Consider the following 26998-nt stretch of genomic DNA (forward strand, 5'->3'; position numbering starts at 1 on the left):
CTTGAAGCAGTTCCACCATCCAAAAGCATAGTCAAAAAAATGCACTTTTTCTGATAGCAATATTTTCATGTCTTCATAATAATCAATTAGTTTTCATACTTTGTAAAAGTATGCTCTTCAAATTATTTTATTTCCTTTAAGTTTTTATAGGCATAAGTACAAATGAAGTACAACATTTAAGTGTAGAGCTGATCATATAAAAAGGACAACTGCAGTACTTATTGTGTACTCCAATGAGTTTAAATTAATTACAACCTGCAATTTCGATTTTGTACTTCATATGTACTTAATTCTGTAAAACTGTAGGATAAAAAGAGCCAGTTTAATTGCGGTATATACTTCACATAGACTTCAATTGAGAAGTACTTTCTACGTACTAGAAGTACAAGTGAAGTAGTTATGCTTGTAAGCTTCATGTACTGTTGATGTATACTTACAACATACTTCATTTGATAAAAGTATACTCAATGTGTACTTAAAGCATACTTCATTTTGGTGAGGGGGGACCTGCAATTTAACGTCCTTATGCGCGAAGTATGTAGTCCATAGGCGATTGAACACTTGGTTAGTTGCTATTAAATCGTTGATAACTACAGTAAATAAAATTGGGAAATAGGAGTGTTGCACTGTAAGTAGGAAGAATATGCACGCACGAAGTCTCTGATTTTTCTAATGGCTCCTATACCCGACGTAACTTTTTTAGCTATGCTATCAACATGCTCATCCCAAGAACCTTACTTTGGGCAACTTGTTTTATGGATTCTTGACCGATCTCTACATTAGGCTGATCAGTGATAGTGCGCACGTTATAGTGAGACCCAATAACCAGAAATTCGATTTTCACTACATTAAGGCTCAATTTGTTAACTAACAACCAGTTCTTAACGCACTGAAGGTCACAATTTATGGCACTTTCAACTTCCTCTATTGATCTACCAGTTGCTGTCAGATTAATATCATCAGCAAACATACCAGGTATTCTCTCAGACACTCTGGTAAATCATTTATGTACAAGAGAAAGAAGAGCGGACCAAGAATGGAACGCTGAGCAAATACCGCAGCCAATCTGGCTCTCTGAAGACAACACTCCATTTACCTGGCATACCTGTTTACGACCCACTAGATATGATTTTAAAAGATTTAATGCATTCCCGGTTATACCATATATTTCCATTTTACACAATAGAATTTCATGGTTTACCGTATCGAATGCCTCTTTCAGGTCAAGAAATACAACCAAATTAATCGTCCTCTAATAGTCCCTTTCACAGTTCCCTGCGCCATCTTGAAAGGTAGCCGTGCCTTTGCATCGAAGCGAGACAAACGCTGAGCTTGCAATGATAGAGACCTTTTTTTAACGCCTTGAACAATTATTCGCATGTCTCTATCATTGCAAGCTCACCGTTCGTCTCACGTTCACAGTGTATGGCAGAGGGGGGGGGACAGGTGAAATTGAGGGGGGGTCGGGAAAATTTTGGTAGGAAAAAGGGGGGTGTGCAAATTTTTATCACAAAAATGGGAAGGATGCACAATTGTTGGAAGAAGCTACAAGTCTTGCTTGGGGGGATCGTATTTCGTTGCATGACTTTAAGGGGGTGTTAAGAATTATTTTGGACATTTCAAATTTTCACCTCCCCCCCCTCCATCTCCTATGCCATACATTATAAACGCAGTCTTGGTCTTCGGTCGAACCTCTTCTGTATATTTAAGTCTAAATTTATACTAAATATATATGATTGCCCTATTTCATAATGAAGTGACATCAAAACCATATATTGATTGATAGTTAAGGACCATGGTCGCCAGAGAAGACGAAATAGCAGCAACAAAAATGAATTGTTTATGAGTTGGTGAAAAGTAAGAACGACTAGATATTACACCAAAAATGTTAAAGAAAAAAATTCCCCTTAATTCCTATTGTTTTTACCCATGGAAACAAACCCTGACATTAATTTCGGAAGCACGGATGGCGTAGCGGTGTGAGCTCTCGCCTCTCATCAATGCGACCCGAGTTCGAGTCCCGCCGGGTTCGGTGTTGTATATAAGTAGAGTTGTTTGTTGGTTCTCTCCTGTTTCGAGGGTTTTTCGGGTTCTCTGGTTTTCCTCCCTCCGTAAAAATCAACTCCTAAATTCCAATTACTTCTCAATTGGCACGGTTTTCTTTGTTATTCACAAAGCTTTATTTTTGTTATAGCCCTCATTATAAATGCGAGGTCAATATATAGTTATTAACCCGGTTGATAACTATATATAGACCGTTCGCATTTATAATGAGCAACATTTGATAGAAAACCTTCTCAATTGATAAATAAAATACTTAATTACCTCGAACGTCGGCAATAAGCCTATAAATCCCTCGGGCCGGCGGCCCTCGGGATGCATAAGGCTTATTGCCTCCGTTCTCGGTAATTAACTCTTACTTCGATCACGAAATGAGGGCCACAGGTTTGTTAGCAAATGGCTTTTAAGTGCTACCCTCTTGAAAAAGGACCTTTTTACCGTTGAGCGTTGTTTGCATAGAATATTGATTGTAGTGGTAGTGCGTGTGAGCGAAAAGTGTCCCCAATTAGTGCGAAAGGGCTCAAACGACTAGACACTTGAATAAAGTTTTTTTTTTTAATTAGAGTTTGAAGAACACTGAGTAGAGGTGGACCCAGGAGGGTGTCCTGCAGTACGCCGGACACCCCCAAAGTCGCATGTGAAGACGCTGGTGACGACCATCTTCAGTGCCCGTTAATCAGTTAACAAAAGTACTGTCACGTGACACCCTCATTAAATAAAGTCTTCCATCAATCAATCAATCCCCCACTCCTCGCAAAAAAAAAGAGGGCCCTACGCAGGCTAAAATTTATCCTACGTGCAGGTTTTGTAACTCTTCTTTTACTGTCAAGGAGCAATAAAGTTTAGTATAATCGATCGTGTGAACGTGTTTCAGTTAATCTTCGTTGGTTTACCAAAGTTTGGAATGAATATTAAGAAGTCACGTAGAACAAGTGTTGACGGCGCATGCGTGGTGACAAAGAAAAAACAAGATGAAAGCAAAAAATACATTAACATGATTTATGCATTTTAGGTTCGACGTTTGACCCCAAGTCGATCTACAGTCATTCTTCCCGACTGACCAAGTCGTGAAGATCTACTTAGTTGGTCCAAATTCAATCGGTCGAAGTTAATTGGGTCAAACGTCAACTTGACAAGAGCTCATTGCGCACAATTAAGAGTGGCTCGTGTGAAGTTCGACGTTTGACCTGAGCCTGAGCTATTAGTTAAAATCAAGTTAACACGTAATAGTAAAACCGAATACCGTAAAATCCCGGTTACCCAACCCCCTTACCCCCATCCCACCCAGTAATAAGAATATCAAGCTCCTAATACAGATATCCTTCAAGTTAGCGCCCAATCTAGTCTATTTGGAGGCGCTGACGGCTTTTTATTAAGATACCAATGTACTTGAGTGTATTTGATCAGTGTACCACCTGGCCAAACTGAAATTACATTTCAGGATTTCTGAATTTGGAAATTATTTTCCGGATTATGAAATTATTTTTCTGAATTTGGAAATTATTTTCTAGATATCAAAACTATTTTCTGGATATTTTCTGGATATTTTCCGAATTGGGATATAAATTTCTGAATTCGCTAAATTATTTATAATATTGAAGTTGGATATTATTTTTCGAAATCTAAATAGTACAATGACACTTTTTTATTTGGTACCTTTACAACGTAATTACGTTAGAATATACGATAGTATATAGTTTAGTATATTAAGGTGTCAGTTGACTTGAATTATGACCTGTACGGGCTACACCAAGCTAGTCAGCTAGCTATCTATTATATAATTACAAATGTTTGGGTCAAAGTTTTCAGGAAACACTTCTAAAATGTTCTCATATGACCTCAAAAAATCAAAGGGAAATCGTTACTCATAATTTCCGAATACGGAAACGCTTTTCGAAAAATAAAATTTTGAAAAGTAGAAGCAAAGAAAAAGCAAATGACAAACAATGCTGGAGAACATTAAAATCAAAACTCTTACTTGGCCAAGTGTAGCACTTATTAGGGACCTTAAGCTGCAGGACGGCAACGTGGGCGACAACGTCGGCGAGATATCGTAGCGCACTGATTCTAAAAATAGCTTAAAGATTCGGACAAATATTGCATTCTGTTTAACCGCTACGAGGATTATACGAACCGATTTTATTATTTTTACTTAAAGTTACAATAAAAACCCATGTAAACTAAGATCAACTGCGATCGGATGTGAAAATTATCTGCTGAAAGTAAACTTGTAAGTTTGTTTGTCCGAATTTTGCCTTTGTCTTCGTTTTTATGACGTCATGACTGCGCTGCGCTATTATTTTTCGAGTGAAATATCGTATTTTGTGAGCGCTTTACTTATAACGAAAATCAGCAAAGTTAAGCTTTTGGCGTAGTCGTTCTCTTTAGTAAGTAAAAATAGGACATTTCACGTCTTACTATCAGCATAAGACGGCAATGATGCATAGTATTTCGTACATTAAAACGAGTATCTATTGAATAGCGCAATTAGTGCTATTGTATGTTTGCCGTCGTCGTCGTCGTTGCCGTCCTACAGCTTAAGGTCCCATTTGTATTTGACCAGTGAGCGCGAGCTGGTGTTTTAAGTACTCGGCCTTATTTTCTCAGATTGATTATTGACGTGTGGGGTTAAGCCGTCAACTGGATGTCAACAGATATCACACGCATGCTTCGCTTTCTTTTAAAATCCAAATTCGACTCGGAGCATTTGTTTCATGGTTTTTGTTTCATGGCGAATGCGGGGAAGGACCATTGAAAACATAATTTTTCAATTCACAATCCACTCCACTTCTCCACTTATTCTTACACTTAAATTATTTAATCAAAAAATTTGAAATATAGCTTTTAATTGATTAATGCTCACTATTTTATATTTTCTGTGTGTTTGTGTTTTGTTTTTTCTTTTTTTCTTTTTTTTTTTGTTTTGTTTTTTTTTGTTTTTATTTATTTATTCTTATGCAATTAGTTCATGTTCACAAGTACTCTAATCTTGTTAGCATTTGCGTGAGGAAACAAGGTGTTACTAGGTTTATTCCCAGAACGATAAGATGCCCAAATTGGTATTTTCAAAGGTTGAAGTTGAATTTAAGTCGAGCAAGGCCCCAATCTATGGTTTATAAAACACCATATAAGACATACGAGAGAGAGAGAGAGAGAGAGAAAATAAAATTGCTTTTCTTTTCTTTTCTTTTCTCTTCTCTTCTCTTCTCTTCTCTTCTCTTCTCTTCTCGTTTCGTTTCTTTTCGTTTCGTTTCGTTTCTTTCCTTTCCTTTCCTTTCCTTTCCTTTCCTTTCCTTTCCTTTCCTTTCCTTTCCTTTCCTTCCCAAAATCCAATTTCTAAGGTCATGCTTAATATTTTACTCTTAAATTTCGGCTGTGAAATATTACATTTTGCAGAGTTATACTCGGTCTCAGATTTCAGTTTTCAGATCTCCGAACAACAACAAGTGCTAGTCTTACGAAAATAACACCGTCCCTGGAAATTGTACCATATAAAACTAGATACACGTATGTAATATAGCTTACTGTCCAAATTCTTTTTCGATACAAGACTGGGAAGATGCTGTATTTAACCAGTAAAGTTTGGCCGTTTGAGTCCGCCATTAAGCGATTGCGTTCCTGGCAACTTTCAGTGATTCGAAGGAAGTGACGTCATACGTGCAACCCTTCAAAATTCGCGGCTTTTCACAATGTGTAATTGCAAGCAAATTTCAAAATCTTTGATTTAAAAACAAGCCTTAAACCAAGTCATGCCTTCTTACAGAGAATACTGTAGAGTCAGTGCGAATAAAGAGGATGCCAGTTGCGCTTATGACGTCACACATAAATTAAAATGCAACCACAAAATCGCTGCTCATAGAAATGGCGGACGAGCTTTTAACAATTTTCAGAAGGAGAATTCAGACGGGAAAAGTTTCTTTTTCGAAGCAATTATTGTTTATTGGTGAGCATCATAACCTATTTGAGCATATAGAAATTCGGGGATTTTTTTGTGTCATTATTGTTTTCGTAAGACTAGCACTTTAAATAGATATATACATTATTTTTACAATCGCTGGAAGATTCTTAACAATACAATAAACTTTATTAGGTTACCAATATGGGATCTTCATCCCTGATTTACATCATAATTAATTTTAAAAAATACCTGAATAAAGAAATATATATATAAATATAATAAGATAAACACCTAATTCAAAAAACGTCATCGTCAAAGGCGATAGGCGAAAGGTCATTCCGACATGGAAATGGTTTCGTTGAATACAAAGAACATCGAATCAGTCTCAGCACGAAGGTCCATGTTCTTGGCGAGAAGAAGAAGAAGAAACACAAGTCATTCCAGCTATTCTTGGATCTTGGAATGACATATATCCTATCGCTTTTCGCCTATCGCCTATTGCCTATCGCCTTTGGCGATGACAACGTTTTTGGAATTAGGTGCATAATGCAAGTGAGAAATCTAATCAAAGACTAAGTACTAAGGACTAAGAGTGTAACCAACGTTTAAGATAGTGAGACTTCTTTCGAAAACAGACACTGATGCAGAATTTGTGATTTCATTAGGGAGGAAATTCCAAACAGAAACTCCTCTATAAAGAAAAAAGAATTTTGGTCCTGCGGCACTTTGGGATATCGAGGTCATTGCTGTTTCTGGTGTTATTGTATTTCGTCTTTTTCGTACTCGAGTATTTCGTCTTCTTAACCGGCATTGGAATCTTTCGACGTTCCAACTTTAAAATTTAATAACTTTTTAAAGAAGGAAAATATCGCTCACACGCTGTGGTCGTTTATCTTTTGCTTATTTCACATAGTAAAATTCTTTTGCTATAAGCGCTAAATCCATGTCCATTAATTCACCTCTACTGAACGTGCCCGATTTGTGTTTAAGGCTCCGGCATTGTTTCAAATTAAAAAATCGCTTTCAAATAATATTATTTTCTGAATCTCTATTATATGACCTTTAAAACGATATATAGTTTAATGGGGTTTTGTTTAAAGTGTTGCGAAGAGATTAAACGAAACATACCCCTGAAGGTTTCCAGTAACCTTAACTTTATTCTCTCGATATATTATGTTTTATGAATAGTGATCTGAATGAATCTATAATTGCAATATAAGCACGACTATGGCGTATGTTTGAGCAGCAATCGCCTGCTTGTGGTAATTACGACATTTAGGAACAATTGATGACAATCCGCCCTCTAAATATTACAATGACTTACTTAAGCAGCCATTGATTACGATTTATACGAAGCAATCAATAAACTAATCCAATATACTTGTATCTTAAAGTGTAAATAAACTCAAAAATCGCTTAGAGAAGAAAAACAAACTAATCATTCAAAAAGTTTATTCATCTGTAAAGTGTTTTGTTTTATGTTGAAGGACATTTTGAAGTAATTTACTTTGTATTCTCTGTTTTTTGTTTTTTGAGTTACGTGAAGTTGTACGCGTGTTATTTCAGGTGTTGTGATGTGTGTCGTTCGTTAGTGATGTATGCACACCTTGTCATCAAATGAATAGCTTATTGAACGACCGTTTATGTATAAAACTAGTGAATTGGGCAGTATTCTACATTGGTACATCGTCGCCAACATGTGGCTCAAGGTACTACTTTTAGTCTTTAGCATCGCTGCCGCGGCTGAAGGTAATAAAATAGATAATAGATCCTTTTTCTTATTCGCCAAATACCGCTTTGTTTTATGACTTAAGACTCGCCTATACACAGGCTTAGCCCTGTCTAAGAGCAAACCATTTGCAAAAGACGACTGCAAAGCAAAGAATTGAAGAATACTCAACAATACAAAGGCTTTGAAATCTCACGGACTTTTAATGGTATCTGTGATGAATAGGTTATATACGAGGCTAAGCCTGTGGAAATGAGTCTGTGGTCTTCAAAAAAAGCGGTATATATCGAATGCGAAACCGACACATTGTATGAGAAAGAGGTCACATTAGTAAGTAGTAAGTTCCGAGTGCGTAGTTATTTTTATCGTATTCACGAACATGTTTATCAAGTATTTTATAGTTCTGGTAATTCCTGGAATATTTCATGTTTTTTTTCTTTAATTCTTTTTCAGATTATGAAGAAAGGGATCAAGAAAAAGCCCTCCCCAGCCCAGATGGTAAGTGTTGTTAAATATCTAAAACGTTCTAACACAGTATGAAACGAGAAACCAAACGAATATAAAGTAAACTTTTTTCTATGTTTTTATCCACATTTAACTTTGTATAGAGTAAAGAACTCTTAATCCATTTTGTAGATATATTTTCTTTTCCATTGTACTTTTTCTATATATATGTTTTTTTTCTTCTTGCTAATATGTTAAACTTATTTTTCTTTTTCTTTTTCCTAAAAACTCCAAAAACATCGTAATTATGTTCTGTGTAATTTCCCACGATGAGCTTAGCTCTTGGAGCGAACACAGAGAGTTAATATGTTTAAATAAAAATAAATAAACGAATATACAGCTAATTACAAGAACGTTCTCATATAAAATAAAATAACAAACAAGAAATAATCATTTTTTAAAGCAAAACTTGTGTAATACTGATATTACCTTGCTGGTATGTACTAAAACAGTTAATTTTTTTATTAATGAAGGGGGCTTTAGAATCAAAACACATTAATTTTTAGCTTTTCTTTTTTTTTTTTTTTTTTTTTTTTTTTTTTTGTTGTTGTTGTTGTTTTCTTTGTTTTTTTGTTTTGTTTTGTTTTGTGTTTTTTTGTTTTTGGTTTTTTTTTTGGCTTTGTTTTGTTTTAATTTCTAGTCGTTAGTCGTTATCTATTTCATGAAAAATTCTTGCAATTATTGGTAAACCTCACTGTATATTGAGTTAAATAAATTTAAAACAGTTTTCCATGTTTGATACTCTGAACAAAACTGTAGGGATGCTGAGGGAACAAAGCGGACTCGAATGGCCTCTCGGTATTCCAAGTATTTTGATCAGAGTATCAAACAAGGAAAACTGTTTTGTAATTCTTTTTTTAAATAACAAGCGTACAAATTAACGGTAAATATTTATTTCTTATTTATCCAATGCATCGGTCATGACGTAATGTGAAAACTCTTTTAAGCAACTGATTCTTTTTTGACTGATTATTTTTAGCCATGGCGAACAACTTTAACTCGTTCGGAGCATGGCAACAACAAATAAATGACAAGTTTGATTGGACAATCAGAAGGGGTTGTACGCCTTCCTCGGCGACAGGACCGTGCACTGACCATACTGGATCAGGTGAGTACTGACAACAAGCTGCGCCATCTTTTTTTTTTCTTTTTTTTTTCATTCAACAACATAAAAAAGCATGTGTAATGGTAATGAGGCTCAAGCCAGAGGCTTATGGGGCATTGCAGGACGTATAAAATTAATATATAGTCAGCAAGTAAAAAAATTAGTAGATTAACAAGGAAAAATGAAAAAAATAAAAGTAATGTAATGTAATGATCACGATGGATCAGGTTAGTAGATATGATATACATCACTAGAAAATATCAGTAGAGCAACTTATTTTTATATGTTATGAAGTCACAGACAAACAGACAAGCAATCCCCGCTGCCTGTCCAAACTTGGATGCTCACTGTCAAGGACCGCGAAGTATCAGATGAGGATCAACTAGTATCCCAAGTGCCCGTGCACGCTTATTGTTGTTTTCTTTGGCTTTAACCGGTTTATTTGATTTTTTTGGCAGTGATACTTCTACCACTAATATTACAAATACTAAGGTGTTTTTTTGTACTCTATTGACATTTTTGTATTTCATTAACATTTTTATGTTAAAATATGATATACTTACACTCGTTTAACAATAGGATAGACAAGTACAAAAAATAAAATAAAATACCCGAGACAAAGTATAAGAGAGAAAGAAAAGGAAAAAAATAATAATAGTAGGGGTAATAGTAATACTAAGGTGTTGCTTTAACATTTGATAAAGACAGTGTTCGACTAATTTGGCATATAAGAGTAGCCAGTTGTAGGATCTGTACTGAACCTGAAATTACTCAAAGAGTATTTCAGTATTTTGAAGAGTAACTTTAAATCTCTTGAAGAATTTAGAAATAGATATCGCTAATAGGTATGACATAAACTCTACGTAAGCACAATCGAATTTTAGCGGGTTAAGTAGTAGGACGTTATGTCTCACTCGCAATGCATTCTTGGATACAAGTGGATCCTCCTCTGGCGGAGCATCTTCAAAAAGGGGCGGGGGATTGGATAATATGATTATGACAATTATGTAAAAGAGTAAAAGAGGGGTGTTGGTGAGATTGATGAATTAGTGGACGTTAGCAAGAAACGGCAGTTACGGCTCCTCTTTCTCATGATTGAAATTACTATGATTTTATATACGAAAAAGATTTTACAATTTTATCATACGAAAGTGTTACTTCAAAAATATGTGCAACATTTTTCCAACATTGGGAAGCACCGGTGGCGTGCGCTGCTAATGCGCCGCTTCTCACAAATGCGGCCCGAGTTCGAGTCCTGCCGATCTCGATGTCGTATGTGAGTAGAGTTGTTTGTTGGTCAGTCTTTCCTGTGCTTCGAGGGTTTTTCTCCGGGTTCTCCGGTTTTCCTCCCTCCTCAAAGATCAACTACTAAATTCTAATTCGATCTTTGGGCTTTCACCTAGTTTGGAGCCTAGCTCTGTTGTGATTGTCCCACGCCGTGATACAACAGCGAAAGGCTTTGTAGATTGTAGATTGTAGATTTTAGATTTTTCAAACTCTACGAACTACGTAAGCATAGAAAGCTGTCAAAAATAAGCCATATTTAAATGAAAAAAATATTTTGATCGTCCCCATTTTTCACAGAAAAGAACATAATAATTAGTAATCATTTACTAGAATTTGGGTTGGATAACAAATATAAAATATTATTAGGCTACAAATTTTGCTTAAAAAAACACTGGAATGACGTCATCACGATGAGAGTGCGCACGCTAAATTCATGCGCAGAAAGGATGCGCGAGAACAATGCCCATGAACATCCTCCATTTTCTTTATGTCAGGTTTCTATGCGTACATCGAAACGTCATCTCCGCGCGTTCAAGGTGATTCTGCCAGACTTAATTTCAAAGCTTCCAACAGTAATGACCTGTGCATGACGTTCTATTACCACATGTACGGGCAAACCGTGGGCACGCTTAATGTGTTCAACGACAACAAGAAAGTCTTTAGCAAGTCTGGTGACTTGGGTAACGCATGGCATGTTTCACATATCGATCTTACTGGGGATCTAGATGTAAGTCACATTAATTAATCTCGCTGTTACGGATTTGTACAGTCCCAAAAAGCAATTTCAATTGTGTATAACGATCGCTTTATACTACGTTTAACGAACGCTTAATAATAACCGCTTCTTCTATAATTGATTGTTTTTTGGTATACAGTGTACTACTGCTTTTTCTTTGTGGTAATTCTATTACTAATTGAAATTGCCCTATTTCACTATGGCGTCACTGATTGTTTATGTGGGGGATAGAATCGCCAAATCCAATAGAAAATTCAACAAAATCTGTTCCTAGCGATTCAGATATAATATGTGTTAATATGTACTAAAAACTATTCTGAGAGTTTGCTGGCTATTCTACTTCTCTTTGTGGATTGATACGGGTTTTAGAACAATTTTCGGTGAATTTGCGTTGATCTGACCCCCTCCGACGACCATGATCCTTTGCGTTTAAACAATAGATTATTTCAATGTGACGTCATAGTGAAATAGGGATTTTCTACAACACAATGGCACACGTATCCAATAAAATGTACGTCATCATTCATTACAAACACGCCTGCTATAACAGAAACTCGCTATTACGGACACCAAGTGGCGGTCCCGATTATGTCCACAATAACCAGAGTGGACTGTATTTCGCTATTTCGATTGCAGCACTCGCTCCACATGAGACACCAAACGTGTTTTAAAGATAAAATTATTTTCCCTTCCAGATTGTAATAGAAGGAATACGTGGGGCGTCTTACACAGGAGATATTGCTATTGACGACATCTCTGTTGCCAGGGGACGTTGCAGTAACCCAACTTCTTCTCCTCCTATAAACACTGTTCTTCCCCATACAGGTATACAGCTGAATCTATATATCAGACAATAAAGGATCATTGCAGGTTGTATTAGAGCGGATGCAATAGACCCTTTGCAGCTAAACAATCACGTGCTGATTAATTCACTGAGAGCAAATGAATGAACATTTTGATTCCCAAGGGTGAAATTTACTGGACTGCAAACAAATTTTCTACAACCTGTATCGAGAGATCGTAATAAAACTGCATTTCGTAACACACTGGATACACATGTTTTCATTCAGTTCTTTACAAGTAGCTAAAAAGAATCATCAATTTAATATAAAAACAGTAGTCCAGCAGTCCAGTACAGACACGTGAACGTTAACTGCAAAGGGCCTATTAAACCGCGAAATGAAATCAAACTAAATACTAACTAATAGTATCTATTAAGTGACTAATAGTTGCCATCACTCAACCAGAACATTCATCATACAAAGACAAATACACGAGAGACCATTTGTGTCTTTTGTTTAATAAATGTTCTGGTTGAGTAATAGTGACTATTAGTCACTAAATAGATACTATTAGTTAGTATTTGGTTTGATTTTATTTCACTGTTTAATTGCATCCGCTCTAGTTTTGCTGCAATGATGGATAAATTCTAAATCACATTGCTCTGTCCTTATTTTATTGTCGTGGTAATAAGTTTCAAAATAATTACTAACTTCACACAAACGACAGAATGATTTAAAGAAAGTAAATTTTTGTTCCAAATGTTGTATAATAAAACATATTTAAAATACAGGATTAACAGTGGCAAAGTGGCTCTATATCCACTGGTATTTCAATTGAAATTTAGAATATGAGTTTTAATTATTTAATTATGTATTAATTAATACAATACACGATTTGATTCTTATTATCAAAATAACAATAACTTTGAGTTTGTATCTCATCGTCTACAGTGAACTACTTTAAATATACGGCGGCCATCTTGCCAGGGGGTAAAACAACAAAAAAATATCGAAAATATATAGCTTCGTTTGTTTGTCTTTCTTTTATGAGTAAAGGTGATCGATGTACCATGTTAATTAATCTTTTTGTTGCATTCTCTTGTTGTGAGATGTTAATGTCAATCGACGTCATAACTGTAAGAAAGCTCTATTTGCACCCTGGACGCCACATAATGTCTTACAATCCAAGATGGCTGCCGTATCGTCAAAATAGTCATTTGTAAATTCCTTTTTCTGATTCAACATTGTATAGCATATTTTGATCCTTCGTAGGAGAATGTGGAAAGCGTCCAGTAACGTCCCGTATCGTGGGAGGCACTCAAGCACAAGTCAACAGTTGGCCCTGGCAAGCTATGCTTACAACTTCTTCAGGTCGTCAGTTCTGTGGAGGATCCTTGGTTCATCCTCGGTTCGTTATCACTGCTTCACATTGTGTCGTGGGAAAATCAGCATCTCAGATTAAGATCAGGTAGCAATCAAAGCCTTTAAAGCCAAAACAACAGTACTTTGCAATTTTAAAATTGGTTTTTTTTTCAGAATGGGCGCTCATTACCGTGTAAGTGGATCTGTAGGAACAGAGCAAGACATTGCTGTCGCTCAAATCATCACCCATCCAAACTACCACAGCCCACTTCGATACAGTAATGACATCGCAGTCATTAAGCTGGCTAGACCTGCTGTCTTGGGCAAAGGCGTGTCTACTGTTTGTCTGCCGCGTGATGACCTGCCTCTACCTCTTGACGATCCTGGCAAGAAATGTTACATCACTGGATGGGGTACCCTGGCATCAGGAGGCTCACAACCAAACCATTTGATGCAAGCTTCTGTTCCTCTAGTGTCCAAAGCTCGTTGCCTGACTGGTTATCCTGGTAAAATCCACGATTCCATGTTATGCGCAGGTCTTGATCAAGGTGGTGTTGATGCATGCCAAGGTGACTCTGGAGGACCGCTGGTTTGTGAGTACAACGGGCGCTGGCATCTCGAGGGAGCCACCAGCTGGGGCTATGGATGTGCTGCGCCCATGAAATATGGAGTTTATGCCCTTGTTCGTTATAACAGAGCTTGGGTACGACAAGTCATGGGATTACCAAGTAAGTTCGCTTTAGAAACTGGTGCGCGCGGTCTATCGCTAGTAGACCAATAGTGCAGGATTTGCAGTAGTGTTAGATTAAAAATGATTAGCTTTTCAAGTGGCTCGACTGATCATTTAAAAAGGCGCACAGTCCCTCAACACTTCATTATCACTCACCCATGAATATCGAACTGGCGCAAATAACATGGTAAAGAGTATGTAATGAAACCCTGACCGTAACCACCCTACTCATTCTATCCACCTTTGCCGGATAATTAGAAATGCATAAAAGCAAACTAAAATCTATAAACTTATTTAAAGTGCCTGTGAGAATATATATATTTATTATATAGTTAGGATAGTACGTGCGCGCCTATTGGTCGAAAACTGCGCTTTATTAGTAAACGAAGCATAGTGCTGACGCCATCCGTGCGCTCGAAGTGCTGCTAGATCCTGCGACCGTCTTTCTTTTTGCGTAATTAAATTCAATACCGAAAAAAATTAGCAACTATATAATAAAACGAATAAGACAGTTTCTTCCTTAGCTCCATTCAGTAATAAAGCACATAGGAAATGCTGTAAGCACTCAAGAAGTGTGAGAAGCACTCACCTACTGCTCGTGTTTCTCATTACATTTCTTTTGTGCTTACGTCACTTTCTGCGTGCTTTATTACTGAACGGAGCACAGAAAAAGCTGGGTTTTTTTGCTAAATAAAAAGGGTACTTTAGAAATCAGTATCATAATCACTTTAACACATCTCATTTTCCAACATTGTTTGTGGTTGCATTGTTCCACAGATCCTTCTCCACAGACTCCTGCTCCACCAACTCCACCACCCCCACAAACACCGCCTCCACCTCCACCTCCATCTACACCACCACTGCCCCCTCAGACGCCTAAACCACCAAGTAAGTGAATTACACTAGTCCGGCATTTTAGTAATATATAATTATTTCAATAAAGTTTGCCACCAAAAACCTAGAAAGCTGAGACTACTCAGGATCATGGTAAAATTTCTTATCATTTGATTCTGCAAAGAACGTGCGTAATACGGGAAAAGACCATGTCTGATATGAGACCGTATCAGCACTTCTCATCTGCTGGCGATCGGGTACGATATAGTTTAGAGGGATTTTGAGCATTTCTTTGCATAATTAAATGTTGAACAGCTTTTGTGTTTTGGCTCGTCTATAGGCTCTCAAAAAAATATCCCGTGACTCTTAAAATACACAGCCGTATCAGATGCTTAGCCGATCGATAACCTCTATAGATCAACCAAGTAAAGCTTTTTGATACCAACTGCAACTTGATGAGCTCACAGGAGGTTTACTGTACCTTATAAAAGATATCAAATCAATTTTCAAAATAATGCTTATAATATTTCTACAGCACCTCCTGGTCAGTGTGGAGTGTCTTCAGTCACTAGAGTGATTGCTGGAGTCGATGCTCAGCCAGGTTCATGGCCATGGCAGGTAATCTATGAATTAACCACTGTTAGAATACAGTATTTATTCTTTTAAGCGCCTCGGCGTTGATTATTTTTTGGGGGTTGGATATGCAATGTTTATTCAGGGGCGGCACATTTATTCGAGGGCGGCGTTCAAAAAAATGTTTTTACCATTCACATGATGTTTAACAATTAAATTAATAGAAAGTGAATATATACCTTTAAATTCCAAAATACTAATGTTTTTTCTGTATATTTATGACATATTTATCCCTTTTCAGATTGGTCTTCATCGTAACGGTGGATTCATCTGTGGTGGTACTTTAATCAAGAGGGACTGGGTGGTAACAGCAGCTCACTGTGTAACGAACAAGTATGAATATCTATTTTCTAGTTTGACTAAAAATATCCTACAAGAATCTAAAAACTACACAAGTAAAGAAAAATGGTTTTGTATTTGTTTTTAGTAACCCGTCGGCGTACTTTGTTCGTCTCGGTGATCACAACCGTCGCGTACAAGAAGGAACAGAACAAGACATTAAAGTCATTAGAATCATATCTCATCCGAACTACAACAATCCCCGACTAAGTAATGATATTGCCTTGCTACAACTGGAAAAACAGGCTACACTGAACAGTCGTGTAGGACTTGCATGCTTGCCTGATCACGACTACGATTTGCCTGCAGGATCCAACTGCTACATCACTGGTAAGTTGGACTGAATCACTGTTATCAGCAAGAGATCCTTGGCCCATTTTCTACTTACAAATATTCAGGTAACTCTCTATTTACCATTCAAAACATGCTCTTAAATTTTTGTGTTGTTGACAGGTTGGGGTAAGATAAGACACCCTGGAAGCTCTCATCACATCCTGCAACAAGCACACATGCCTTCAATCAGCCACGCCGAATGCAAGAGAAAGAATGGCAATATTGGTATAACTATCACTGATGTCATGCTTTGTGGTGGCAAGGCTAATACTCAGATCAGCGGTTGTCATGGTGACAGCGGTGGACCTTATGTATGTAAGAACTCCGCTGGCCGATGGGTACTGCAGGGAGATGTGAGCTGGGGTAATCCTCAATGTGATTCCTCACAGAAGTACACAGTATTCGGAAGAGTTGCTAAGTTTAGAAACTGGATCGACATGCACACACTAGGAGGTAAGCACCAAAACCCTTTAGAAGAATTTCTTTCCAATCAAGAAATGGCTAAAATATTAATACATCATTTTGCTTGACTGTGTTACCCTGTGCCGGTTCAGCACCACTCTAACAGCGTTATCTTCATATTCTATCCCTAGTTTAAATAACTGTAATTAGAAAAACGTAACATGTAGCTTTTCGTTGTTCAAAGGCACTCAACCACCAACACAGCCGCCTACCCCACCATCAGTCCAAGGTAAGCTAACATTTTACTTTGACAAAGAGACTTTTTTCAGATTTCTTTTCTTGTTTTTTTTCTTCAAATCGCTATGCACTTATCGTATTCACAAGAAAGAGCAAACCTTTTCATTTAGACATGAACAACGATTTCAACACTTTGGGGGCCTGGAGACAATCAACAAGTGACCAGTTTGATTGGACACTTCAGTCTGGATGTACGCCATCAACAGCAACAGGACCATGCACTGACCATACTGGATCAGGTAAGTACTGAGAACAAGCTGAGCTATCAATTTTTTTTCATTCAACAACATAAAAAAGCATGTGCAATGATAATGAGGCTCAAGCCAGAGGCTTATGGGGCATTGCAGGACGTATAAAATTAATATATAGTCGGCAAGTATAAAATTAATAGATTAGAGTGAAAATGAAAAAAATAAAAGTAAATGGTAATAATATATACACATACATTAATATTTAGATAGACAGATAACGAGCATGAAAAAACCCAAATGGACACTAACTGGCCTCTAGGTCTAAATATAGGAAATATGTTTTAGGATTAAAAGATTTTAGGGTTTAACGAGGAGATAAAATTAAACAAGCTGAGTTGTCGTTGGTTAGTCTTCATTGACTTAATTGAGCTAAAGTCAACGGCGTTTGATTTTTCACCAAACGTTTTTTAATCACCTGAATGTTTATTTTAGGAAAGTATGCATACATCGAGACTTCCAGTCCTCGTGTATCAGGAGACATGGCAAGACTTACTTTCAATGGAAATTATGATGGAGACTTGTGTATGACATTCTACTATCACATGTATGGTAGCTCGATTGGATCACTTAAGATTTACGACAATGGTGTTGTGGTGCTGAGTAAAGCAGGTGACCATGGAAACCAATGGATGAAGGAACAAGTAGACCTGAGCAGTAACAGAAATGTAAGGGATTCCATACTTGCCGTTTAAACAAGTTCTAAGTTTTTTGCCGTCAAATATCAAATGTTGTATGGTAAATGTTAGGCGCTTCATCAGCAAGAATGAATCATTTTTTCATTGTTAATCAGTCTTTGATTTACGACATAGCAAAAGTATGATATTATCAAAAAGTAGATGACGAGGCATTGATAATGGACACACTTTAAGGTTATATTTGTACTTTCAGGTTGCAATAGAAGGTGTAAGAGGGTCATCTTACCAAGGAGACATTGCTATTGACGATATATCCGTTACCAAAGGACGATGTGCCAGCACAGGTTAGAAAATATACGTACAAGTCTTTTTTGTGCTCACACTAAAAATATGCTTCTTTTTATATATTTTCGTTGCTCCACCAACACCATATAGGAATACTTTTACTTGTAAAAACTGTGCCTTCACTAAGTCCATATGACTACACTGCACTTTGCTCATTCAGTAGTTTAAGACAGCAAGACATTTATCATAGAGTAAATGAACGCTTTACTCTAATTTTGTTTTTGAGCATCTTTTAATAGTTCAAGTGACACCAGATAAAAACGTCTGCGCATGCTCTAAGTACGTATGCAAATTAGTCAACACGTTTAAATATAGTGAAATACTGCTGATAGTAACATATCAACATTTTAAAATTATGCGTATGCAAAATATTCACTTGCAGGTATTCAGGCTTAATATTCTCCTAACGGAGATTAGTTATCCCTTTAAAGGGCTCAAATATTGTCATTGTAATCGCATCGCGGGTTCTGTAACAATCGTTCATGAAGCTACATTGTTGACATGCTTCGCGTAGCACAAACACGCCAATTCAATGGTCGTTTCTTGCGATAAATTCTTTCTAGATATTGCAAATACCTGAAAGCACTTTAATTAAACAACAATTGACACATTCGATGAAACCTGTGTGCCTAGCTTGTTGCAAAAAAAATCCAGATAAAATTCATGACAAAACTGGCTGCGCTAACTTGTAGAAATCACTGAATCCTACCGAGTCATGGTTTGGAACGTTGGTCCAACGTTTCCCAGTCGATAAAAAGTCGTAAGCAGTCGCAAACAGAGCAGCCAAGTTGACTAGCCAGTACGCGAAACTTCGGATAATATCGGCTATCCTCGCCGTGCGCCGCTAGCTGTGCACGTGGGATCCGAAAGTAATCCGAAGTTTTACATTACTTACACCGGGATGAATTTTATGTCAGTTCTATGACATGTCATTTAACTAAATTTTTTCGCTAATTAAATAGGATATGAAGTATATCCGGGTAAACTCGAGTGTCTACACACACACACACACAATGAATAACTTGACTCTCAAAAATGTCTGAAAAGTAGACTTTACAAAATCTCAAAACTTAGAGTCAGTGCTTGCGGAAACATATGGCTAATTTCATATTGTCTTGTTAATACAGTATCTTGGTGCCGGTCACAAAAGTATACTCGCGAAATTGTTTGTATACTCGGATAAAACGTTTATTTCCTCACTAAAACTCTTCTAAATTCTTAGAAACAATGCCTAGAGGCACGTATGCGCTAACTTTTTCCCCCTAGTTTCAGTATCAAGCTGTACTTAGAGCATTTTGTGATAGTTCTTTTGCATCATCTTTGCAATTTTGTAAAGTACTTAGAAAGTCGACCGGTAAAAAAGTTGTCTTCCGCATCAGAAGGTTAGTTTTCTATGCGTTTCACTTCATGATGATGATGTAAGGGAGTTAGGATCGCTTGTTAGAAGACCCAAATGCCAATAACATCCTTTTAGCATGCACCTACACAAACGGACCGATTAAGCAAAAGATTTGGATAGTATTACTCTTTTTTCAAACATGCTTTTCCATGTAAGAATTCTAATATGAAAAACGTCAGTTTTATTATTATTTCCTATTTTGATTTTCAAACCCAAAATTGCACTTGGAAAAGGTTAACATGTAGCTTTTCGTTTCAAAGGCACTCAACCACCAACTCAGCCACCAACTCAGCCACCTACACCACAACCACCTACCCAACCACCGAGTCAAGGTAAGCTTACTATTTGCTTTAACTAAGAAGCTTTTCTTCAGTTCTCTTAAAACTTTGAACACAAAATTGCAATCCCATATCTGTTGATGTTCTCTTATGCTGAAACCACGTTAAAGGATCTAAAGAATAAAACAAAATAGAAGAAAACTACACTGAACCTGCTCAAATCTCTATGCACTTATCATTGTTACAATAATGAGCAAAACTATTCATTTAGGCATGAACACCGATTTCAACACTTTGGGGGCCTGGAGACAAACAACCAATGACAAATTTGATTGGACACTTCATTCTGGATGTACGACATCATCAGCAACAGGACCATGCGCTGACCATTCTGGATCAGGTGAGTACTGACATCATCCATAGCCGTTGGTTGGTCTTTACTTTCTTTTGCCGAAGTAAATGGCGTTTAATTTTTTACCAACGTTTATTAATCACCTGAGTATTTATTTTAGGAAAGTATGCATACATCGAGACTTCCAGTCCTCGTGTATCAGGAGACAATGCAAGACTTACTTTTAGTGGAAATTATGATGGAGACTTGTGTATGACATTCTACTATCACATGTATGGTAGCTCGATTGGATCACTTAAGATTTACGACAATGGTGTTGTGGTGCTGAGTAAAGCAGGTGACCATGGAAACCAATGGATGAAGGAACAAGTAGGCCTGAGCAGTAACAGAAATGTGAGTATACAATAGCAAGTTAAGAAGTAAATCTACAACGCGATGACATACAAAATGTGTTTTTACAATCAATAAAAGTGTGAAAATAAAGCAAGCACAAAGAAATATTCTCTTTTTGCAAGTTATGTTGCATAATGAAAATGGATTTTGTTGTTGTTTTTTGCGAAGGAAGTGAAACCTGTGATGGGAATTACTCTTCAAATCTTCAAATCAAAAGAAAGAGCATAGGAAAAAGTATTTGCACTTACTGATATGACTATTGTAATAGTGAAAGGAGGCAACATGATAGCATCGATGTACCATCATCGCCAAGATAGAGATAGAAATAGAACATCAAATTCCATAAAATAGCATTTCTAAAAATAACCTAATTGAAAAAAGATAGTCGGGTTCGAGAAGGTCATATCATCGAAGCTAAGACCGAAAAGGAATTTGGGTACTATGTATGTGTATAATATTTTCATATAGATATGTAAAAATGCACAGTAGAGCAAAGTCGGTCGACCTAAATGATGCATAAAATGTGCACAGTAAGGGAAAACTGCAATACGCATGAAATTAGCATAATTGTTTGTCTTCCCATGCTCCCTTTCGGTCTTAGCTTTGATGATATAACCTTTGTTGATCCCGAAAACGTTTTTTCAATCAGATGTATACTAAGTATGCTAACAAGCTGCACTTTAGCTTATAGGTTAAGTGAATTGCTTTATCCACCTCGGAATTTGATCAAGACTTTCTTTGAATTTTCAGGTGGCAATAGAAGGTGTAAGAGGATCATCTTACCAGGGAGACATTGCTATTGACGATATATCTGTCACCAAAGGACGATGTGCCAGCACAGGTAAGAAAACAACTACACAACACTTTATTGGTAACTCGCCAACGAGCTCACTTCTTTTTGCATATTCTTGCAGCTCCCCCGACCCCTCCAAAACCATCAACCCCGCCACTACCTACACAATCACCAGGTAAGACTATCTTTACTCGTAAAATCTGTGCCTAACTGGTTTGCAATGATAGGGACCTATGAATAATTGTCCAAGGTGTTAAAAAAAGGTATCTATCATTGCAAGCTCACCGTTCGTCTCGCTTCGATGCAAAGGCCCGGCTACCTTTCAAGATGGCGCAGGGAACCGTGAAGGGGACTATTATACCTATCACCTATCACCTCTGGGATCTCAGGTACGAATCTCGGACTCGACATGCCATGGAGTTACAGAGATTTTGGGTGTCTTTTTTGATTCAAGGGCGTTTTTCAAGGTTTTTCGGTTTTTAGTCTCACTGCGAAGCGCATTTGCGATAAGCTACATTCAAATTCGCACTGCGAATTAGCCATGCTCTGATATAGATAAGCCGAGAGGTTAATCCAAGGTTCAAAAAAGTATTTTTTGCAATTTCGCACAGCACAAGCAGTTAAGTAATATATACAGTATGAGTGGCCGTGTTGTATCAGATATACAACCACGAGCCGAAGGCGAGTGATTGTATATCTGATAAAACACGGACATGAATATTGTATATTACTTATGAAACGTCTAGGTGTATACATTCATGTTCTACTTTAATTTTAAAGGTAAAATTGAATTTGGCAGATATACAGATATATCAGTTATACAACCTCCTCCACGGACAATGATTTCTATTGTGTTTTCAACATTAATTATTCATGAGTTTTATAAAAGGTTAAACAATTAGAATATTAAAAACACGGATCAACAGCATGGACCCCATCGCAAATCACCCAGTTCTGAATAAATGTATCGCTCTACTGACCCTTGCAATGAATATATTTTGTAGGTCAATGTGGAGTATCATCAGTTACTAGGGTAATTGCTGGAGTCGACGCTCAACCAGGATCATGGCCATGGCAGGTATTTCAAATATAATTCTAATATAATATCGTAGTTCGTGCAATTTAATTAATTACTTCTTAATGCCAACAGCATCATCATCACGTGGTTCTAAACCTTGAAATCATCATCATACTAGTAAAATAGTAAAAAGGATTTACCGTCACATCGTTAACCTTTAATATGTTATTATTAATATTTCATCACATTAGTAATACAAATTAAATGATACTTGCGAAAGATAATTTAAACCAACATTTAAATACGCGTTCCCGATTACCAACGGCACACTGAAGAAGTTCCGTTGTGACGCATCGAAACGTGTGTAAAAAAACCTTTAAAACATTTCAAGTCAGAAACAAACATTTTAAGTATTACTATTCTTTACTCTTAAAACTATTACGCTGTTCAACTCATCATGTTTAATTCTTATCACTGTTTTTACCTTTTCTTCAGATTGGTCTTCATCGTAACGGTGGGTTCATCTGTGGTGGTACTTTAATCAAGAGGGACTGGGTGGTAACAGCAGCTCACTGTGTAACAAACAAGTATGAATATCTATTTTCTAATTTGACTAAAGTTATCCTCTATCTTGTAGAGGTATCTCACTTACTACAAGAATCACAAACCTAGTTTCAAAGTAAAGAAAAATTATTTTGTATTTTTTTTAGTAACCCGTCGGCGTACTTTGTTCGTCTCGGTGATCACAACCGTCGCGTACAAGAAGGAACAGAACAAGACATTAAAGTCATTAGAATCATATCTCATCCGAACTACAACAATCCCCGACTAAGTAATGATATTGCCTTGCTACAACTGGAAAAACAGGCTACACTGAACAGTCGTGTAGGCCTTGCATGCTTGCCTGCTCACAACTACGATCTACCTGCAGGATCCAACTGCTACATCACTGGTAAGTTGAACTGAATCACTGCTATCAGCAAGAGATCCTTGGCCCATTTTCTACTTACAAATATTCAGGTTACTGATTATTGATGAAGAGAAGATACGGTTATTTACCATTCAAAACATGCTCTTGTATATTTGTGTTGTTGACAGGTTGGGGTAAGATAAGACACCCTGGAAGCTCTCATCACATCCTCCAACAAGCACACATGCCTTCAATCAGCCACGCCGAATGCAAGAGAAAGAATGGCAATATTGGTATAACTATCACTGATGTCATGCTTTGTGGTGGCAAGGCTAATACTCAGATTAGCGGTTGTCATGGTGACAGCGGTGGACCTTATGTGTGTAAGAATTCCGCTGGCCGATGGGTACTGCAGGGAGATGTGAGCTGGGGTAATTCTCGATGTGATTCCTCACAGATGTACACAGTATTCGGAAGAGTTGCAAAGTTTAGAAACTGGATCGACATGCACACACTAGGAGGTAAGCACCAAAACCCTTTAGAAGAATTTCTTTCCAATCAAGAAATGGTTAAAATATTAATACATCATTTTGCTTGACTGTGTTACCCTTGCCGGTTCAGCACTACTCAACTGTAATTGGAAAAACTTGACATGTAGATTTTCTTTTCATAGGCACTCAACCACCAACACAGCCACCTCAACCACCTACCCAACCACCAGTCCAAGGTAAGCTAGCAATTTAGTCGATGACTGGGACTATTTTCATGTCTCTTGCCTTGAATCTTTACTCAAATCCCTATGCACTTATCGTAGTTATAATAATAAAGAAATCTATTCATTTAGGCATGAACACCGATTTCAACACTTTGGGGGCCTGGAGACAAGCAACCAATGACAAATTTGATTGGACACTTCATTCTGGATGTACGGCATCATCAGCAACAGGACCATGCGCTGACCATTCTGGATCAGGTTAGTACTGAGATCATCGTTAGCCATTGTTGGTAGGTCTTTACTTTCTTTCTTTTTTATCCTTAACCATTGTTGGTTGGTCTTTACTTTCTTTTGCCGAAGTAAATGGCGTTTGATTTTTCACCAAACGTTTATCAATCACCTGAATATTTATTTTAGGAAAGTATGCATACATCGAGACTTCCAGTCCTCGTGTATCAGGAGACAATGCAAGACTTACTTTCAATGGAAATTATGATGGAGACTTGTGTATGACATTCTACTATCACATGTATGGTAGCTCGATTGGATCACTTAAGATTTACGACAATGGTGTTGTGGTGCTGAGTAAAGCAGGGGACCATGGAAACCAATGGATGAAGGAACAAGTAGACCTGAGCAGTAACAGAAATGTAAGGAATTCCATACTTGTCGTTTAAACAAGTTCAAAGTTTTGTGCCGTCAAATATCCAATGTTTCGAAGTTGTATGGTAAATGTTAGGCGCTTCATCAGGAAGAATTAATCATATTTTTTCATTGTTAATCAGTCTTTGATTTACGACATAGCAAAAGTATGATATTATCAAAAACTAGGTGACGAGTCATTAATAGTGGACAAACTTTAAGACTATAGTTTTACTTTCAGGTTGCAATAGAAGGTGTAAGAGGGTCATCTTACCAAGGAGACATTGCTATTGACGATATATCCGTTACCAAAGGACGATGTGCCAGCACAGGTTAGAAAATATATATACAAGTTTATTTTCTGCTCTCACTAAAAATATGCTCACTTCTTTTTGTATATTTTCGTAGCTCCACCGACCCCTCCACCACCAGGAACTCCACCACTACCAACCCAAACACCAAGTAAGAATACCTTATCTTGTAAAAACTAGACAATGAAAGTTTTACTTCGTGATATTCCTTACAAACGTTTTATTCAGTACATATTCTCTGATTTAGGTTGGTTTAATGCCCTCTATTGAATTGTGTTTGTTTCAGATCTCTCTTGTGGAAAACGTCCAGTAACGTCCCGCATCGTGGGAGGCACTCAAGCACAAATCAACAGTTGGCCCTGGCAAGCTATGCTTACAACTTCTTCAGGTCGTCAGTTCTGTGGAGGATCCTTGGTTCATCCTCGGTTCGTTATCACTGCTTCACATTGTGTCGTGGGAAAATCAGCATCTCAGATTAAGATCAGGTAGCAATCAAAGTCTTTAAGGCCAAAACAACCGTACTTTGCAAATTTAAAAACTGTTTTTAATTTATTTTCAGAATGGGCGCTCATTACCGTGTAAGTGGATCTGTAGGAACAGAGCAAGACATTGCTGTCGCTCAAATCATCACCCATCCAAACTACCACAGCCCACTTCGATACAGTAATGACATCGCAGTCATCAAGCTGGCTAGACCTGCTGTCTTGGGCAAAGGCGTGTCTACTGTTTGTCTGCCGCGTGATGACCTGCCTCTACCTCTTGACGATCCTGGCAAGAAATGTTACATCACTGGATGGGGTACCCTGGCATCAGGAGGATCACAACCAAACCATTTGATGCAAGCTTCTGTTCCTCTAGTGTCCAAAGCTCGTTGCCTGACTGGTTATCCTGGTAAAATCCACGATTCCATGTTATGCGCAGGTCTTGATCAAGGTGGTGTTGATGCATGCCAAGGTGACTCTGGAGGACCGCTGGTTTGTGAGTACAACGGGCGCTGGCATCTCGAGGGAGCCACCAGCTGGGGCTATGGATGTGCTGCGCCCATGAAATATGGAGTGTATGCCCTTGTTCGTTATAACAGAGCATGGGTACGACAAATCATGGGAGTTTGAACACTCTAGGATTACCGAATGAAAAGTGGAATAAAATACACCATAAACATTGATTTTTGGAGATAAAAATAGCTTAGCAAGAGAGAAACAGATGTATTAACTGAATCAATAGATTGTCAAATAAAACGTGCATATTTACTCGTGTATCTAGCTTATGTCTCCATCAAAAAGTATTGTTTGGGGGGAGGGGGAGACTGGATTTGTACGAATTACCTGGACAAATTAATATGTACAAACCAGAGTGCAAACAATATAACCGTGAAACTTTAGTAATACTAAATAGCACAATTTCATGCAAATTCCATTGTTTTCTATTGTTTAACTAACACAATTTTGTACTATTTAGTAATTAGTGTTTCACGGATTAATTGTTCGCACTCTAGCTACAACTGTAGAAATAATTTAAATCCGATCCCAAATTTTAAAATTACGACGTTCGTTTCATAAATGCAAGTTTCAAAGCAAGATGGAAATCAAACTTCGAATAATAAACTGAATGTTTGAACCTGGATGGGAACGCATGAGGTGGTTTGACTGTATTACATACAGAATACTTCATGGAAAGTGCGCACAAACTTTTGTTTACTTGTTTGTTTGTTTTGTTTTTTGTTGTTTTTGTTTTTTCTTTCTTGTTTTTAAAGTTATTTTTTATTTGACTATGAGAAATATACAGGGCAGAAAAACGGGTTCTACTTTCGACGTTTATGCGTTAATAAGCTTTATATTTCATAAACAGGCTCTTTTGGGGCTGATTAACAAAATACCAAAATTTGGGGATATTTAAGGAATGCGTATTTGAGATATAACGCCCT

At 37.3% G+C, this 26998-nt stretch overlaps 1 protein-coding gene across 1 annotated transcript; it reads left to right on the forward strand.

Annotated features, from left to right (window-relative positions):
- The first annotated feature begins 7628 nt into the window (after positions 1–7628).
- Positions 7629–26324, forward strand: LOC116296402 (MAM and LDL-receptor class A domain-containing protein 1). Its single transcript, XM_089034974.1, has 32 exons — positions 7629–7708; positions 8142–8186; positions 9172–9300; positions 11079–11311; positions 12016–12145; positions 13375–13570; positions 13639–14192; positions 14972–15082; positions 15564–15646; positions 15903–15994; positions 16089–16330; positions 16454–16786; positions 16980–17024; positions 17143–17271; positions 17716–17948; positions 18172–18262; positions 19923–19994; positions 20212–20340; positions 20453–20685; positions 21436–21526; positions 21600–21653; positions 22483–22556; positions 22992–23083; positions 23207–23448; positions 23595–23927; positions 24080–24133; positions 24251–24379; positions 24539–24771; positions 25005–25095; positions 25172–25225; positions 25361–25559; positions 25634–26324. Exons 1-32 carry the CDS (start codon positions 7657–7659, stop codon positions 26184–26186), a joined length of 5331 nt encoding a protein of 1776 aa, XP_088891100.1. The 5' UTR covers positions 7629–7656; the 3' UTR covers positions 26187–26324.
- The last annotated feature ends 674 nt before the right edge of the window (positions 26325–26998 follow it).

Source organism: Actinia tenebrosa, unplaced genomic scaffold, assembly GCF_029948245.1.
Source record: "Actinia tenebrosa isolate PJP-AT-01 unplaced genomic scaffold, QUT_ActTen_1.0 PGA_scaffold3__52_contigs__length_22856419, whole genome shotgun sequence".
NCBI lineage: Eukaryota > Metazoa > Cnidaria > Anthozoa > Actiniaria > Actiniidae > Actinia > Actinia tenebrosa.

Bases quoted from the DNA above. Each gene is read 5' to 3' on its own strand.
- LOC116296402 (XM_089034974.1), top strand. From the start codon at position 7,657: ATGTGGCTCAAGGTACTACTTTTAGTCTTTAGCATCGCTGCCGCGGCT. The intron at 14,193-14,971 runs GTAAGTTCGCTT...ATTGTTCCACAG, and splicing joins ACAAGTCATGGGATTACCAA to ATCCTTCTCCACAGACTCCT. The intron at 15,995-16,088 runs GTATGAATATCT...ATTTGTTTTTAG, and splicing joins GCTCACTGTGTAACGAACAA to TAACCCGTCGGCGTACTTTG.